General features: G+C 40.7%; 2 protein-coding genes and 6 non-coding genes across 18 annotated transcripts in view; 2 read left to right on the plus strand and 6 right to left on the minus strand.

Annotated features, from left to right (window-relative positions):
- wnt5b (wingless-type MMTV integration site family, member 5b) overlaps positions 1 to 6,575 on the minus strand; it is a 74,697-nt gene extending 68,122 nt beyond the window's left edge. For all 5 annotated transcript variants that reach the window (XM_065951123.1, XM_020652724.3, XM_065951122.1 and 2 more), the window contains exon 1: positions 5,866 to 6,575. The gene's annotated coding sequence lies outside the window, so the exon portion shown is untranslated. The remainder of the gene's footprint in view (positions 1 to 5,865) is intronic.
- Positions 6,576 to 6,735: 160 nt separating this feature from the next.
- Positions 6,736 to 6,847, minus strand: trnal-caa (transfer RNA leucine (anticodon CAA)). Its single transcript has 2 exons — positions 6,810 to 6,847; positions 6,736 to 6,781 (listed from the first exon to the last, which is right to left on the minus strand). It is a non-coding gene; the product is annotated as a tRNA-Leu (tRNA).
- A 438-nt stretch (positions 6,848 to 7,285) lies between these two features.
- trnal-caa (transfer RNA leucine (anticodon CAA)) lies at positions 7,286 to 7,397 on the minus strand. The gene is made up of 2 exons: positions 7,360 to 7,397; positions 7,286 to 7,331 (listed from the first exon to the last, which is right to left on the minus strand). It is a non-coding gene; the product is annotated as a tRNA-Leu (tRNA).
- Positions 7,398 to 8,418: 1,021 nt separating this feature from the next.
- trnal-caa (transfer RNA leucine (anticodon CAA)) lies at positions 8,419 to 8,530 on the plus strand. Its single transcript has 2 exons — positions 8,419 to 8,456; positions 8,485 to 8,530. It is a non-coding gene; the product is annotated as a tRNA-Leu (tRNA).
- Positions 8,531 to 8,721: 191 nt separating this feature from the next.
- On the plus strand, positions 8,722 to 8,833 carry trnal-caa (transfer RNA leucine (anticodon CAA)). The gene is made up of 2 exons: positions 8,722 to 8,759; positions 8,788 to 8,833. It is a non-coding gene; the product is annotated as a tRNA-Leu (tRNA).
- Positions 8,834 to 9,046: 213 nt separating this feature from the next.
- trnal-caa (transfer RNA leucine (anticodon CAA)) lies at positions 9,047 to 9,158 on the minus strand. Its single transcript has 2 exons — positions 9,121 to 9,158; positions 9,047 to 9,092 (listed from the first exon to the last, which is right to left on the minus strand). It is a non-coding gene; the product is annotated as a tRNA-Leu (tRNA).
- Positions 9,159 to 9,368: 210 nt separating this feature from the next.
- Positions 9,369 to 9,480, minus strand: trnal-caa (transfer RNA leucine (anticodon CAA)). Its single transcript has 2 exons — positions 9,443 to 9,480; positions 9,369 to 9,414 (listed from the first exon to the last, which is right to left on the minus strand). It is a non-coding gene; the product is annotated as a tRNA-Leu (tRNA).
- A 4,331-nt stretch (positions 9,481 to 13,811) lies between these two features.
- LOC109998029 (ELKS/Rab6-interacting/CAST family member 1) overlaps positions 13,812 to 16,670 on the minus strand; it is a 105,603-nt gene continuing 102,744 nt past the window's right edge. For all 7 annotated transcript variants that reach the window (XM_065951144.1, XM_065951143.1, XM_065951142.1 and 4 more), the window contains one exon: positions 13,812 to 15,768. In XM_065951144.1, the coding sequence (XP_065807216.1) occupies positions 15,631 to 15,768 (138 nt within the window). In that variant the 3' untranslated portion in view covers positions 13,812 to 15,630. The remainder of the gene's footprint in view (positions 15,769 to 16,670) is intronic.

Consider the following 16,670-nt stretch of genomic DNA (forward strand, 5'->3'; position numbering starts at 1 on the left):
TACGCCTGAAAAGAAATGCCTCTCCCATTTCTAAACACGATGCAGTATCACTGCCCTGCTTGTGAATTGAGAATGACACAAATTCCTACACAAAAACCAGACAGACACAATTTATGTGACAGAAGGGCAACAATGACTTGATGTACGACAGGAACTAAACTGCAGATGTAGTTTATTTTGATGACATTTTGAAGGTCTCGCCCTGGACTGCAGAATAAAGCTCATAAACTCAACCCCAACTTTCTCTCTATGTTGTGTTGAAACATTTACAACTGAACCTCACTGCAAAAACACGGAGACTGTTTAAGAACAGAAACATTGGCGTGAATCAAAATCCCACAAATGTTTCTTTAAATTATCATTATTTGATAAGTTACATGCATGCTAGCAATGCAAAGCTTCATGTACTGAACTTCAGGAGACCAAAGGGAGGGGAAAAAAACACGAGGTAAAGAGAAGAAAAGGGGGCAAATGGAAGTGAGTGAGGAAGTCAAAAGAGAATGAAAAGAAAAGGTTGATTGTTGGGAGCATATGTTAAAAAAGATCCTTGTCCCCATCAGTTTGGGTTTGTGTTCATCTGTGGCTTACAGTGTGTGTGTGCTTTTGTGTGTACATTAGACTGCTTTTCAACCCGCTGCAGGTGTGCTGTTGATGGTTTTATCAGCGCTGGATCAGGGCTACTCGGAGGGCAGAAAAGGGAAGCACAAGAGGAAAAAAAAGGGGGATGAAGGAAAGACAGAAGGCTTATTGGAGAAGAGGAAAAGAAACTTTGATGAGATGGAAACAACACTGGAACGCTATTTTTCAAGGAAAACAATGTGATTCAACAAGTCAACACAAAAGCCTTCAAACACCAAAAAAATCAACTCCAAAAGATGAGATAAAGCTCATCTTAAAAATGAAATGATAACAGTCTGATACAGACTCGACACAAACTGAACAATATAGATTTTATTGCATGGCTGTTGTACTGTCGTTTCAGATAAGTGGATATAATAAATTGGCAACTAAGTGTATTAAGCAAAAACACATTCAGACAGTCAGGCAACACCTTCAATACAAATATGGAAGTAATGATAGTAATGTAGTATAAAAATATACAGATGACGCTGATAAAAGAAGAGAAATAACTGCAGTTGTTTTAAATATCCATACACATCTTGAATCATAGAACTCTAGAACTAGTAGTTTATATCTAACAGTTTCAGACGGACATCATTGACTTGGATTCGTGTGTTTCAAGTAAATTGAGTCAGTGTTCAGATGAAGTATATTTTGTGGTTCTTTGGTCTGTGACTCTGTCCCTCTAACCAGCCTGCCGGATTTATAAAACTGCTCCAGGATCCATAAAGCGCCCAATAAACCACTTTTACTATTAGTGTAGGACACTGCTAGCATTAAGCTTGTGACCGCTACCACTGACCATATACACACACACATACACACCACACACACACACACACACACACACACATGCTGACACAGAAACACACAAAGACATGCAGGGACAGTCACACACTTCCTGGTCTGGTCAAATACATTTTGATGGCTTCTGGAGTCAGGACCTCTGCCAAACTCTAACCCCATGTAACCCCACCCTGCAGCCCCGATGACATCACTGCATAGCCCCTAACCAGTGGCCCAGAAGGGCCTGAAACCCACACACATACACACATGCAGGCGACGAGATTGCGGAAAGCAAAGCCATTATAATGAACACCACAGGGTCACATTTTCAGTGCAGGAACACACACACATGCAGAGCACTTGACCATAATGACTACTGCACAGCCGCACTGTATTATAAACACACACATACACACACACACACACACACACACACACAACAGGGCAGCCTAAGTGCAGGCTGCTGCCCCTGAGTTAAGTTGTCAACTTGTGTTATAGTTTGTTTTCAAGAAACATTAAGGTGAATATGAGAAAGAAAGGCCGGAGGCTACAGTATTTAGAACTCAGTTTTGTTAACAGTGGAAGTAAGGCCATCATCTGCATATTGTCTACACTTTAGTTATGTTTAATCTATAAATACTTTTGGCAATCAGGGTGGTACAAGGTTGTTAATTTTATTTTCATGCCTACAAGACATCTTTAAAATCTCTCTAAATACAAGACTTAGAACATGACAAGCAAGCTCACTTTTAAGGTTGATGGACTTTAATAGAAACTCACACTGGTCTGCCTATCGCTCTGTTTTGCTTGAAAATGAAAAAGGCGTAATAAAAAGGTAGCACTGGTCTATTGAAGAACCAAGACCCAGAAAATATTGGGAGTTTGGGCTAAAAAGAAGACTTTAAAGCAGGAATTGTGGAGAAACCAGCAGGAGAAATGATGTTAACGAGGTGAGAACTGCCTCACTAGAGCCCACAGTCTTTATTAACCAAAATGAAATGACAATTTCAACAGATATTACCAAATAAATCCAAAACAAGTGCCTACATTTAAAGCAAAACATCAACTACCATGTTCAAGGGGATCAGAAAAAAATCGAAACTTAAAATCACGTTGGGCTTTTTCTCTGCCATGCACCAAAGACGAGACGGTTACAAAGGCAAACAGACACTCCACCAGGAGTGGACGTGTTAAACCAAGTGGCCCTATACTCTGTCTGGATGGAATTCTCAGGATTCAAGTTAGCCAATCAGACACCGGCATTTACAACGCTCCCTGTTCAACTTGAGAGCTGGAGAGGCCATCCTCTTCACACGGACCACCGTCTGTGAGTCCATGTTAAGTCATTAGGGCTCCCAGTGGGCTAAAATACACACTCACATAACACATCCTCTGTCAGAGACCCCCAGGCCTCCATGACTAACATGCAAATGTTCACATGATTATGACTCCTATTCTCACGGTGTTTATGCAGATTTTTCACTTAAGAGCTTTTTTTAAATGTGTTTTTGTTTTTTTAAGGCTAAACTACTCCCTTATTTTCAACTCCATTGTGTCTGAACATATGTAGCACACACTCGGACTTTACAACACACTCTTCAAGGACCTCAAGGGTCCATTGATGCTTGCAGACACCCCATCTTCTCAAATATCTAGCGTGGAAAAACACACACATACACACTTACCCCACTTTTCCCTAATTACAGAGCCCCCGAGGGACGAAACACTCAGGCAGCACTTCACTGTTTAGGTAAAGAAAAGGTCTCTCTCACCAGACAGACAAACAGACAGACAGAAACAGACAAAGGGCAAAGAAAAAAAGAAATGAGGAAATGTTCAGAATACAGATTTCATGACTGTTTCTTTTTTGTAAACTTTCGTTGCATTACTCTGGTATGATTTGACAATTTGGAGCTAAAGCTGGATTTTTAATGGGAGAAAAAAAATGTTTTGGATATGACAAGGGACAGAAGTTAAAGATAAACAAAAAAGAAAAGAAAAGTCCCAACCCAAACAGCGAGCGGGAGGACAGAGAAAGAGCAGAAGTTGACTTAGTGGACAGGCGGGGAGGAGGAAGAGAGATTATCGCTCTCTAATGGCTAACTTGTTGACAGCAACACTTTTCACCACCTCTATCTACACATCTAATGTTACTATCTGCCCTCCTCACTCACACACACACACACACACGCTTTATCTCCTCTTGCAGGGTTTATCAGCTCGGCTGTCAGTCTGCTCTACAGCTCAGGTGGGTTTCAGACTCTAAAATGCACAGAAAGTGCAAAGCAGAGACGTCACCGCCAGAGACGTCACCGCCAGAGACGACCGCAGCTTCCTGTCTGCACGACTCACATCATGTGTTGAAAATGAACCTTCAAAACACAACAAGATTCAAAAAGAGGAATCAAAAGTCTGATTGCACTTCTCTTAAAAAGTGTACATGCTAGTTCTCTGTGCCACACAGACATCTCGCTTTGCATTTAGGGAATGTACATTCCAGTCTTTTCCTTCTAAAGTTGAGCTACATTTCCTTTTTTTTTTTAACAGGCTTTTTTTTTGCTCTTCATCTCAGTGTCACTGCTCTGTGAAATTAATAAGACAAGTTAAAACATATTTATTTATGTTCTAGTGATTACATCGATCAATTCTTTGAAGTTATTACGAGTATTTGGGCTTAATGTGCATGTGGAACAAACCTTTTATAAATCTAGACAGATTCTAGCCCATGTTTATTGAGTCAATGGGTGTGTTTGTGGAATGCCCTGCGGTCAAATATATATGTAGTGCTTTAATAGTGTCTTTTGATCAGTGGATGTAAGAATACCAAAAAAGAGGATATGAACTGACCTCCACAAATACTTTACTTACATGAGTATAAGCCCACAATAAAGACACGTTAAGGTTGGCCAACAACAACACATTGTCTCAGGTTCTAACCTGCGCTCAACAGAAAAGTCTCACTTTTACCATCAAACAGGAGATATATGATGATAAGGTTAGACTTAAGCTTTCTTTTGTATTAGTACCATTGTGTACCATTAGTAACATTCCTTGAAGTTGTAACAGGAGCCGCTGTGATGCAAAGAAATGTCAGACATTGACTTCAAATAGCTTCTAGTAGAGCAGTGAGTCAATGCTTACAAAGTCTTTTCCAGAAATCTGATCAATTCGTTTATATTTAGCAACACTTAGATTCATCCTGTCAATAAAAAAAACATTTTGAATATCTTTGGGGGAAAAACAGACAAAACTAAAGTTTGCCAAAGAAGATTAGAGCATCTTAAATTCCCCTTCATGTTTCTACAGATGTCATCAGAAAACACATCTTTGAAATTACAAACTTACCACCATGAACCCTCTTCTTGTTTGGGAGTTCCATAGATTTGGAAGTTCCTGAAAAGTACTTTTCTATGACTATTACTGTTATTGGAATATAGGCTTTCTTCTCAGTGTCATCTAGACAATTGTGATAGGTCTACTTGTCAAATTCAAAGTGAAGTTCTGTATCATACTTCTTTGTGTCAGAGTGAAGTTATAGATGCTAGACTCAGCCTGTGGCCCAGATGAAGGCAAAGCAGCGACTTTCTCCACACTGAGAGAAACATTTGTGCAACTTTTCGACCAAAATAGTCCTGGTCTGCACCGCAGAGCGAGAGAGGCTGCCTTCATTTAGGTCGATGGGGTTGGCAGATCTCACACACACACACACACACACACACACACACACACACACACACACACACACACACAACTGTCATATGGGAGCCACAGTCATGAAATAATCCCATTCCGTAAGTAGACTGTGACAACGGAAACATTGTGGGGACAAAAAGTCTACAAGTTCAAATCATGAAGGAAAGTCAAGAAAAAAATCCACTTGATCAAGTTCAAACCAACTTTTCCTGATCCATCTAAACCAAACAAGTCCATAAAACGTTTCAAAGCAGCATGGGCAATCAACAGAACATTTTACAAACACCAACAATGTGGCTACAAGCTGTTAAAGGTTGTAATAAATGTGTGTAACTTCAAAAAGTGATGGGTAGTAAATCCCGCATCTAAAACGTCTTAAACATGTCTATAATCATGTTTAAAGATACACACATTACATGATTAATCGATTAATCAGTTGTAAGACAATTAGCCAAAAACTAATACCATGATAGACGAACTGTCAAGGAGTCACTTCTTTTTCAGATGTTGGAAATGAAAAGTGTCTGGATTGTGTGGTTGACATTTTTGGATTTGGAACATTTGGATTAAAAATTTAGGATTGATTGCGAAACAAAAAAAAGTCTACCATGCAGAATAATAGTTCACGAAATGAAGCGTTTGTGCTTTATTTACAGATTGCTCCATAGTGTGTATTTATGATGCATCGTCCTCCCTCTACTTTGTGATACTGTTTGGAAAACTTTTCTTGAAAGTATTCACAAAAGGAATTGAAGCACTTCTTACCTGTTTGGAGCTTGAATCTAGCTGAGCTCTTCAAGAAAAGTTTCTCCTCCCCACCATCTGACGCGCTCAAGTCCCAAAAAATGAGTCTCTCCTCCCGGCTGGGAAACTGCAGACCGGTCGTTGTTTCTATGGAAAAGGAGGGGGGGACCTCCAGGCAGATAGCAGACCAGCTTGTTCCAGAGATCTCACTGTATGACACAGGTACAAACTTCCTCCACTTCTCGATTAAACTTTACTGATCAAGCAACACGAAAAGCCCCGATATGAGTCCAAAAAGTCGATTAATGGGAGTGCATGGAGGTAAAAACTCCAAGGACCAGTCAGTGCCCAAAAATCTCCAAACTATTCATGTAGTAACGTAGAAACAAAGTCAGAGACCAGCGGTACGAGCTCCTTGTTTTGGACGCCTGTGTGCGCGGTGTCCTCGGCAACAGGTGTCAGAAATAAAGTGAGATTTCTTCATAGCCATCACAAGTTTCCTAAAGCTCTCTGGCTCATTACGCACGCAGTGAAAAGGAGGTAGTAGTAGCAGGGAGGGAGGGAGTTGGAAGATGCCTGCCAAAGTTTGAACGCGTCGAGAAACACGAGCGAAAAGTTTTAGCCACTGAGACTGACAGAGAGAGAGAGAGAGAGAGAGAGTAACAAAAGAGCTCCACAAGTTCAGTGTGTTTCTGTCTCTGAGCCGTGTGACGGGTCAGCTCTGCTCTGATGTGGAAAGTGCGCGCCTGCCCACAGCTGGAGAGAGAGAGAGAGAGAGAGAGAGAGAGAGAGAGAGAGAGAGAGAGAGAGGGAGTTGTTTCAGAGAAGAGAAAGGTGTTGCCCTTGACGGTTTACAGGGATTAATCGTGAGGTTTAAAAAAAAAAATTTTTTGTCAGGAGTGGGATTTGAACCCACGCCTCCATGTGGAGACCAGAAGTCCCTTTAACTCAGGAAGGAGTCAATCCTTGAGTCTGGCGCCTTAGACCGCTCGGCCATCCTGACTGATATTCATTGACAAGTTTGATGTATTTCGATTACATGCATTGAAAAAGTTTGGTTCTTCTTGAATTCATAATGGTTTAAAAAGACACGAAAGAAAAAGTGAATATAAAACCAGCAATGTGATAACTGTCAATCAACTCAAGCAATCTCACCTGAGCAGCTGCTTCAGTGTCAACAGTCACTTTACTTACCTGATTCTGTGCTGATTGTCATCTTCTGTATGGAGTTTTTTCAGGAAGCTCAGGACTCTCAGGAAGCAGTCGGTCTTTGAGTCTGGCACCTTGGACATCCTGACAAGTGACCAAAAGCAAAGTTTGAAAAAGGTTAATCGTTGGTTTTGACCTTTACAAACCCTGTTTGCGTGTTAGAGGCGCAGAAAACCCTCTGACCCTTGACAAGCCACTTTTGGTCACAGATCATATATGAAGGTATAATAGATGTCAGGAGTGGGATTTGAACCCACGCCTCCATGTGGAGACCAGAAGTCCCTTTAACTAAGGAAGGAGTCAGTCCTTGAGTCTGGCGCCTTAGACCACTCGGCCATCCTGACGATGAAAGATGGCTTAATGAATGTATGATGTGAACTGATTTGACCTGTTTATGATTTTAAAGGATTATGTAACAGTAATTTGTCCTTTCTTGTTACAAAAGTAAAAGCAATAAGAACTTGTCTTACACTTAAACTATGAATCTTTACATATAAAATATATTTCTGTAAAGATGTTGCCAGGAGTGGGATTTGAACCCACACCTCTATGTGGAGACCAGAAGTCCCTTTAACTCAGAAAGGTGTCAGTCCTTGAGTCTGGCACCTTAGACTGTGTGACCATACTGACTTTTAAGTGTCATGAAGTTTGTACAGTATCTGAAAAAGTGCATGGAAGGAAAAGTGTGAGCTTACATTGCTTCTTCAAAATGCCTCCCAAAGACTCACATAACTTATATAATTACGTTCCAATAAATTATCCAAAACTAGGCAAGTTTAACGAAACACAATCAGATAATAAAAAAACAGCTTTGCAGAGGCATGCAGATCGCAGTTATCCATGTAATACATCACAATGACACTCAGAACCTGACATCATTTTACATGTCTTCTTCCATTTTTCAACATCTGACTCAACCTTTAATTATCTCGTTATGTCCCTTCAACTTAGTCTGAAAACATCTCTTTGCAAAAGTTTGGTCATCACTCAAGGTAAAATCTGTCAGGAGTGGGATTTGAACACATGCCTCCATCTGGAGATCAGAAGTCCTTTTAACTCAGGAAGGAGTCAAACCCTGAGTCTAGCACCTTAGACTGCTCGACCATACTACCTTTCAAATCTTGTGAAGTTTTTACAGTATCTGAAAAAGTGCATGGAAGGAAAAGTGTGCGCCAACATTGCTTCTTCAATATGCCTCCCAAAGACACATGACTTAATCGATTTAATCTGTGAGATTGATATTTTGCATTCAAAATATAAGAACAAATGAGTTTAATTTTAAAAATCTGATTATTGACTTTAATACACCTCATCTGTACAGCAGCAGTTAGGGTAATAATTATGTTCAAATTTCCATCTTTCATCGTCAGGATGGCCGAGTGGTCTAAGGCGCCAGACTCAAGGACTGACTCCTTCCTGAGTTAAAGGGACTTCTGGTCTCCACATGGAGGCGTGGGTTCAAATCCCACTCCTGACATAGTCTTCACAGGAATATTTTATCCATAATGATGTATAATTTAGGTAAGACACATTCTTGTTGCTTGTACTTTTGTAACAAAAAAGGACAAATTACTTGGGTCACTTTTTTAAACAAATAAAAAATCAGTTCACATTAGATTCACTAACAACAATTAATTCTGTTGTGTAAAAACTTCATAAGATTGAAAAGTCAGGATGGCCAAGTGGTCTAAGGCTCCAGACTCAAGGACTGACTCCTTCTTGAGCTAAAGGGGCTTCTGGTCTCCACGTGGAGGCATGGGTTCAAATCCCACTCCTGACACAGCTTTTAGCAGCAGCGTTTGTTGTGTATATATAAATGTTACCTGACCTGTTTGTGCACTCTGAGTTAACTTCTGACTAACTCAGCTTCAGGTGTTCACAAATTCTATCTGTAAGCAAAATAGATTAAAAGGAACCTTTGAGAAAGGTTAATCATTAGAAGTGCAGAAAAACTCCCACCTTTGACAAGCAACTTTCAGTCATCGATAACATTTGGCAGGAGTGGGATTTGAACCCATGCCTCCATGTGGAGACCAGAAGTCTCTTAAACTCAGGAAGGTGTCAATCCTTGAGTCTGGCACTTTACACCACTCAGCCATCCTGACAAGTCACCAAAAGTAAAGTTTGTCAGGCTTGAGTTTACATTGACTGGTTGATGTAGTTTGCTATAATGACTTCAACGTTTTCACTATTCTATAAAATGAGAAAGAAAAGCAGGCATGATATCTGTTTGTCTGTGCTGTGTCAACAAGAATTTACTTTTCCATGTTCAAAGGTTCAACTCCACTAAACTTCAAACAAGCAGGTTAAAAGAATGTCAGGAGTGGGATTTGAACCCACGCCTCCATGTGGAGACCAGAAGTCCCTTTAACTCAGGAAGGAGTCAGTCCTTGAGTCTGGCGCCTTAGACCGCTCGGCCATCCTGACAGGGTGTGGTACAGAAACAGGATTACACTTCTGCTCAAATTGGTTGTTTTACAGTAAAGAATCCCATAAGTGACTTCTTTCCCGAGTCCTTTATGTCCTTGTCACTTGTTCAGACAAAGCAGCATGTGCGCATCGTTCTGTGGAGGCAATAATAGTCACAGGAGTGGACAGACGAGGGGATGAAAAGGAGATTAGGAAAAGTTCTTCAGTGTTGCTGGATGTTTGGACTGTCAGCGGGTAACAGCTTATTTTAGCAGCTCCACTCCTCTCACATTGTTTTTATTTCCTCTCCAAAGTTTTTCCTACTGCTCGCTGCCTCCTTCTGTCCCTTCCATCTCGCCAGCTCTCTCCATCTACTCCTCCCTCCCTCTCTCCCTCCCTCTTTCCTCCGGCGTACCACCTACAGTTCATTTACTCTACAAACCATTTATGAGAGAAAATAATGTCAAATCTATTTGCAAAATCTTAAAATCCAAAAGCAACAAGCAAAAACTTGATGACTTCAGACCACAACTGAAATAATCAGGCTTGAAAGATGTAATACAAACTGAGTGTGTTTCAAGTTTGTTTGTTTTGGTCTTGCCCTCTCTCTCTCTCTCTCTCCCACCCTTGCCTCCTCTCTGTTTTCTCTCCCTCTCTCCATCACCCTCTCCCTCTTTTTTCTTCTCACTCATGTGTGATGTGATGTGTGATGATTGAAACCACATCTACCCAAAGCCAAAGCGAGCCCTCCCCGCTTCCTCTGCAGTCACTCACTTTTTATTCCTCCTCCTGGTCCCTCCTGTGTCTCAGTGCTCCACTGTACAGTGCATATATACAGTATATATGGAAACGACTGCAAGTAGATCTATCTTTTACTGCACACGTGTTTAAACGCTATCTTAAGGACATCTGTGTTTTTGTGTGTGGTGAGCGCTCGATATCAGCACGATCTTATCCAACACTTATCTCTGCAAAGGAAGGTGTGTGTGTGTGTTTATGAGACAGAGGGATCCAAACGAGGAAACTTTAGCCTTCCATGAGGCCAATCAACACTTTTCAGGCTGAAAAGGAAATCTGGTCGTTTTTTTTAATGTGCTTTTTTTATTAGACACTTCTGGGTCTAAAGGGGCCAAAATTGTTTGTACCAAACGAGTACATTTCCTCTGGCAGCATCAATGAATCAGTCATGTTCATGCCACTTTCAGGCTTAAATATTTACTCAGAGTGTCTGACAAGAATACAGAAAGACCCCTTTGGAGATTGAGTTTAGGAATAATATGCTTTGTTTAAACCAGAAACAGCACTAGCTTGTCTTCAAATACACCAAACTACATTGACAAAAAATAATTGTTTCTCAATGCATTTCTGGGCTACAGTTGCCTCGATGTCATAGTCTTTTTAAGAGTGTGACATCTGTGTTTTAAATAAGAAGTTTGGACTCATCACAATATTTCTATGACACACAATCACAGAATAAAAGTGTAGCATGTTGAGGCAGCAGCAGACAATGGACCTCTGTGTTCTGCACTGTAAAAATGACTGGAGTCTGGTGCTCTTTTAAAACAGAAGATAAAAGGGCTGATTCTGATTTTCTTTTAAAAAGAAACATTTTACTCTTAAACAAAAAGGTTCTTTTCAGTTAGAATCATATGTTTAGTGTTTATTGACATTTTAAATCAGTTTTGAGCTTGTTAGTGGCAAAAAATTGACTTATAATGTTATAATTAAACCTCGTGTATTTGGCCTCAAGGAATACCTTTAAGCTATTTCAGCTTGTTTTGTGGCTGCTTGCTGGAGCGATCGACTACAGCTATTTCAAAACTTACTATATATATGTAATATATATCTCCTCCCATCTGGTGCTCACAGCCGGATAAAACAAACACAAGTGCAGTGTATGAAGCTCATATTATTTTCAAAGTGCACTGTTTTGGCATCTTCTATACAAAGACATTTATGTACTTTCCGTTTGGTGTGTAAATATATTCATTGTTATGAATGTAGTTCATGTCTGTCAGTGATTGCACATGTTGACAGAGGCATGTTTCAGAACATTGAAAACACAAACAAAAAGTGAAAAAAAGAAACAGATCATGGGAAGTGTACTAAAAGGAAACAAGATGTCATGTATATTTGGGCACATATTCAAGCTGTGAAGTAAAATTGGGCTTTCTGAAGTGTCCCATGATTTTTCATCATAATCCAGTTTCTTTCATGGTGATGTTCTGCAGTTAACAGTGGAATAAAATATCAGAGGGGTTGAGTACTGAGTGTTTCTGGTTTGTCACTTAAACAGTATTAAGCTTGGCTTAGTTCACAAGATTTGAGCATCTGAAGCAAATCAGAAGCAGAATTTAAATTCAATCCTGCAGCTAATGGATGTCTAGAATTCAGAATAAGATATATAGCTAGAAGAACTGTACTTCTTAGACTGCATTTTGAGTAAATATATACGACATATATTCTCGTCTTTGACACATTTGTAGTGTTCAAACATGTAGTTTGCATTCTTGCATGAAGGCTAAAGGGAAGTCTGATCTGTGTGAGTTATAGTACAGACAAGAAGATGAAATGATGTCTGGTGCACGGTGAGTTGTACCTCCACCTCCTCCTCCTCTATCTCCCTTCCCTCGCTCTCTTTCTCCATCACATAAATCAGGGAGTCGTACATGCGTATCTCTTCCTCCTCCTCCTCCTCCTCCTCCTCCGTCCATCTCTGCTGCCTCCCTCCACTGGCTTTTATTGGGACAGTAGATGGAGAAAGCAGAACACAAACCCAGGTAGCGACACAAAGCGTTGCCATATGGGATGTAAACACCCGGCACATATGCAGCCTTTACAGACTGCCGAGGAGCTGCTCCTCAGTGTGTCTGATGGATTTTTATTGTGTGAGAGAAACAGGAAGACCCTGACGGCCTGATGATGTTTTCACTGTGTTTGAAAATTCTTCACACAGGAGGTCAGGGATCAGGTCAGCGTCTGGGTTCAAGGTCAGTCCAGCTGGGTGGGTCTGTTAAACCAGATTTTACAGTTGAATGAGCCAACCAAGTTTTGAGATGAGCTGCTGACATATGCAGGATGTAAACTTCAGGAAAGTGTGTACAGTTGTTTTTTGTAAATGTTGCTCATGGTGAATTCATATTGGGTCTTTGTAAATAATATAACAAAGAGGACGGTCTGGACCTGCTCTTCTTTGCCAAGTGTATTGAGAGAACTTTTGTTAGGAATTTGCGCCACACAAATAAAAAAATTGATAGCATGATAATGCAAAAATCTTGGTAGGATATTTGGAAGCTCGGTCCAAAAGGCACCTGGATTTGGATAAAAAGGTCTTGAAGTGGTTTCACCTCTCCTCTGAAAGGCTTCCACGGGTCTCAAGGCGCCTTTCAGAGGAGAGCTGAAACGTCTTCAAGGCCTTAAACCAAGTCCAGGTGCCTTTTGGATCGAGCTTCAAATTACGATGACCTGGATGACTGAAAACCTACACAGATACTTCTTAGGAAAGTTAAGACACTGACAAGCTTTTTAACTACATATTCAGTATTCTGACTTCTGATACCGTGTTAAGACATTTGCTGCGAGTGTTATACTGGGAGTTGATTACTTTAATTACTTTCAGGACCACCATAATGTAGTACAACAGTGTGACTGAACAAGCCAAGTTGAACCTGTCTATAATAGTCTGACTTCAGCTCAGTGAATTGGAAACAATGAACTTTTGGATGAGTTGTTGGACATTTAAGGCAATATGAATGGCTTCACTAAGTGTGGTTGTGTGCGTCAGTGTGCGTCAGTCTGTGTGTGTGTGTGTGTGTGTGTGTGTGTGTGTGTGTGTGTGTGTGTGTGTGTGTGTGTGGGGTGGGGTGGGGGGGTTTGCGGGTAGGAACAGGATGAGGCCTCCGCTGTGGAATAATGTCATTATTGTGGGCGGATAGGAAAATAAACCACAAGTGACAAGATAAGAAGCACAGTTTAGTCTGCGTGTGCAAGAGGGAGATAAAGACGGGCAGGGTGAGGATGGAGGGGGTCAGGAAAAGTTTGGAAATGAAACAAAGGACATTTCAAGCTCTATAGTTTCTTTTTATCATTTAAACTCCAAAAAGGACAAAATAAGCTCATATCTAACAGACAAGTCGTGTGTGAAGTTGTTTGTGAGTGAGGATTTATCTTCTTGAGAAAAGCCAAATCCAGATCCCCCTAAAGTGAGACTGCGTGTACCTTACATGCATGCAGAGCGCTGAGTGGTCACAAGCAGCACATTTCTCCTCTGTAAAGGGTCTCACTTCAAACACGGACGCAGCTCTCCCCTGTCAAATATCTGACCTGAAATGACAGACAGAACTTCCCCCTTTTCACAATAAAATGAACAATTATGTCATATTTTATTCCATTCTCTTCATTCCCATTTTCAATGCACAACAAAGTGTTGAAGGCCATCACCATTCCCACCGTGACAAAACTGCATCAGCAAAAAACATAACATAATGAAATACTGGATTTTAAACACAAGCTCATACTGGGTGGAGTTTCATTCCAAATGAGAACCATTGAGATGTTCCAGGGATCATTTTCATGATCATTGAAACCTTTAAGCATCTGGAAACAGGTGACATTTGGTGAAAAAGGTAGAATGTTTTGGATTGAAACTCCTCATTTACACCCATGTGACTTATTTAAAACACAGTTAAAGTGCCTCTTCAGAGCGTCTCATGACAGGGTGGAATCAGATCTGGGTCTGCAGTTTGAAGTTTCATCTTTAGGCTTCGTCTCCATCCTGCACTTCTGTATGCAGGTTCATAACTCCCATCTCTGCTAAAAACATAAACACCGGAGGAGCTTTGATCTGAACCTGAAACAGCCTGACCCTGTAGTGCTCGGTGCCGTTAGCGGTTTAATTCATGCTAAAGCCGTCTGCACTGTTGGAAACATGCATCAGAGTGTCATTTCCACTGCGAACAACATAAGAGTCTGAGAATAACCCAGTGCATGTAGGTGCAATGTACGCTCCTTATAACAGTCCTCCTGTTAATGGACTGACTCTGTGGTTACTTTGAGTTTACACTAGAAATGCTGTTGACACATTATGCAACATAACAACCAATACATGACAATATTTGCAATTAAACAATATAAGTGTTATATATATATATATATATATATATATATTACCAAAGGCAAAAAAATATGTAGTTATAACTTTTATTCCCTCCCTCCCCCCAAAGAAAATTTGAATACAGAACAATCCGAAAGTTCAGATTCTTCCACATCAACTCAAACGGGATTGTCACAAAAAAACGGAAAGTGGGGGATAATCTGAACTCTAGTTTAAGCATGGACACATTTACTGAACATTTCCTGTTCTTCTTAGGTTAAAAACAAACACGAAACATCTACACTGGTGTGTTTTTCATAAAGGGAGTATTGCGATTTGTGCCTTTCATCAGTTAAGGGAAAAAAAAAGAAAAAAAAAAGGATGAGAAAGTTTCATGTTCCCCTGACGAGAGCTGTACAATTTACACAACGATGCCGAGATGACTGCTGAGAGAAACTGCAGGTCGGGAGGTTTCATCAGATATCAGACAGAAAACAGAAAAGAAACTTTAAAGTTAAAACGATAGCAGCAAATGATGTAAAGAATCAAAGGCAGCTGAAATAAACACACTTTTGTATCTGAACCAATCAAATCACAATGTGGTAACAGCGTGTAAGTCTGGCATCAGGAACTACCTGGTAAGATCAAAGTCACTTTCACTCTTTTTATACAGTTTGAAAATCTTTTTCCTCCATCAAATAAATGAATTCACGATGCGTCCAACTTCTGAGTGCCTGGGAGGAACCAAGATGGCCGACTGATTCCAAGAGATCTGCATGCCTACACAGCACTTTGAACTGAAAATATTAACAATATTTCCCAGTGTTGTTAATCTAAACGGTAGGGACCAATAACACAATTCTTTTTTAGTCGTGATGTTTTTTGTTTCAAATGAAATGAGTGCAGGTGGAAGAGAAAGTCTTAATCCTCATGTCCAACACACTGTGACACATCAGGACATCATGTTTATGTGTGTGTGTGCTTCCTAAGTTTGTGTGATGGAACTTTTTATTTTGTGTGTGTGTGTGTGCGTTTTAGTGTGTGTGTGTGTGTGTGTGCGTGTGCGTGTGGTTGTGTCAGCAGCTGTCCTCCAGAGCGTTCACGACTTGTTCCAAAATGTCAGGGCATCGGTCTGCGATCTGCTGCAGGACCTGGTTTGCGTACTCCTGGAGCTCCGCCCCCTCCCTCTCGCACAGTGCTAACTCTGCCTCCAACTGAGAGAGAGAGAGAGAGAGAGAGAGAGAGAGAGAGAGAGAGAGAGAGAGAGAGAAACAGAGAAAGAGATTTTCAACTTTAGTTTTCCTCGTGTACAGTTTTTTTGCAAAACTATTGCTAATCAAACTAGCACCCACCTATGGCTTTATTATAAATTACGTAAACATGAGTGTGGTCTCAAGCTTCTCATCCCACTTGTGAGATCAAAGCAAGTAACCACATTTATATGAAGACCCCGTCCTTTAAATCCAATAATCACATGTTGTTCCTTTCAAATGATAAAGAGAAGCAGGAGCTTCAAACAGGAACGATTAATGCACATTTGAGCAAAGCACACAAACAGAGGCACAAGTACCACATGCTTGTTGATGTAGAGGCATGTTAAGGTGACACACACACACACACACACGCACATACACACACAAACACACACAAACACACACGCGCACCACCGATGCATATCAGACTAATCTGAAAACACTGCAGTGTAGTTCTTTCTGCCCGTACAGAGTGGAAAGTTTCTGTGAGAGAGCGCTGATGTTATTTTCTTTGGCTGCAGTCGAGCTGAGCCGTCAAACCTAACTGACTTAATGACCAATACATCTGTATCAATAAGAGCTGTGCTCAAACAGTCATGTAACACAAGCCTGTGTGTGTGTGTGTGTGTGTGTGTGTGTGTGTGTGTGTGTACGTGTGGGTGTGTTGAGTCCCGGGTCAGATATGGCAAAACATTTCCTTGTTAAGTCTTAACCTCTTCTCTCCGCTCTCATCTCTCAGCCAGCGAACATCAGAGCCATTACATATTACAGAGTCTGTATTCATGTGTAGAACTGCAGTGAGGTATAACACTGTTAATGATCAAGGAAATCTGCCCAATAAATCACTCAGATGCAGCCCCTAA

The sequence above is a fragment of the Labrus bergylta genome, chromosome 23 (assembly GCF_963930695.1).
Source record: "Labrus bergylta chromosome 23, fLabBer1.1, whole genome shotgun sequence".
In the NCBI taxonomy this organism is placed as follows: Eukaryota; Metazoa; Chordata; class Actinopteri; order Labriformes; family Labridae; genus Labrus; species Labrus bergylta.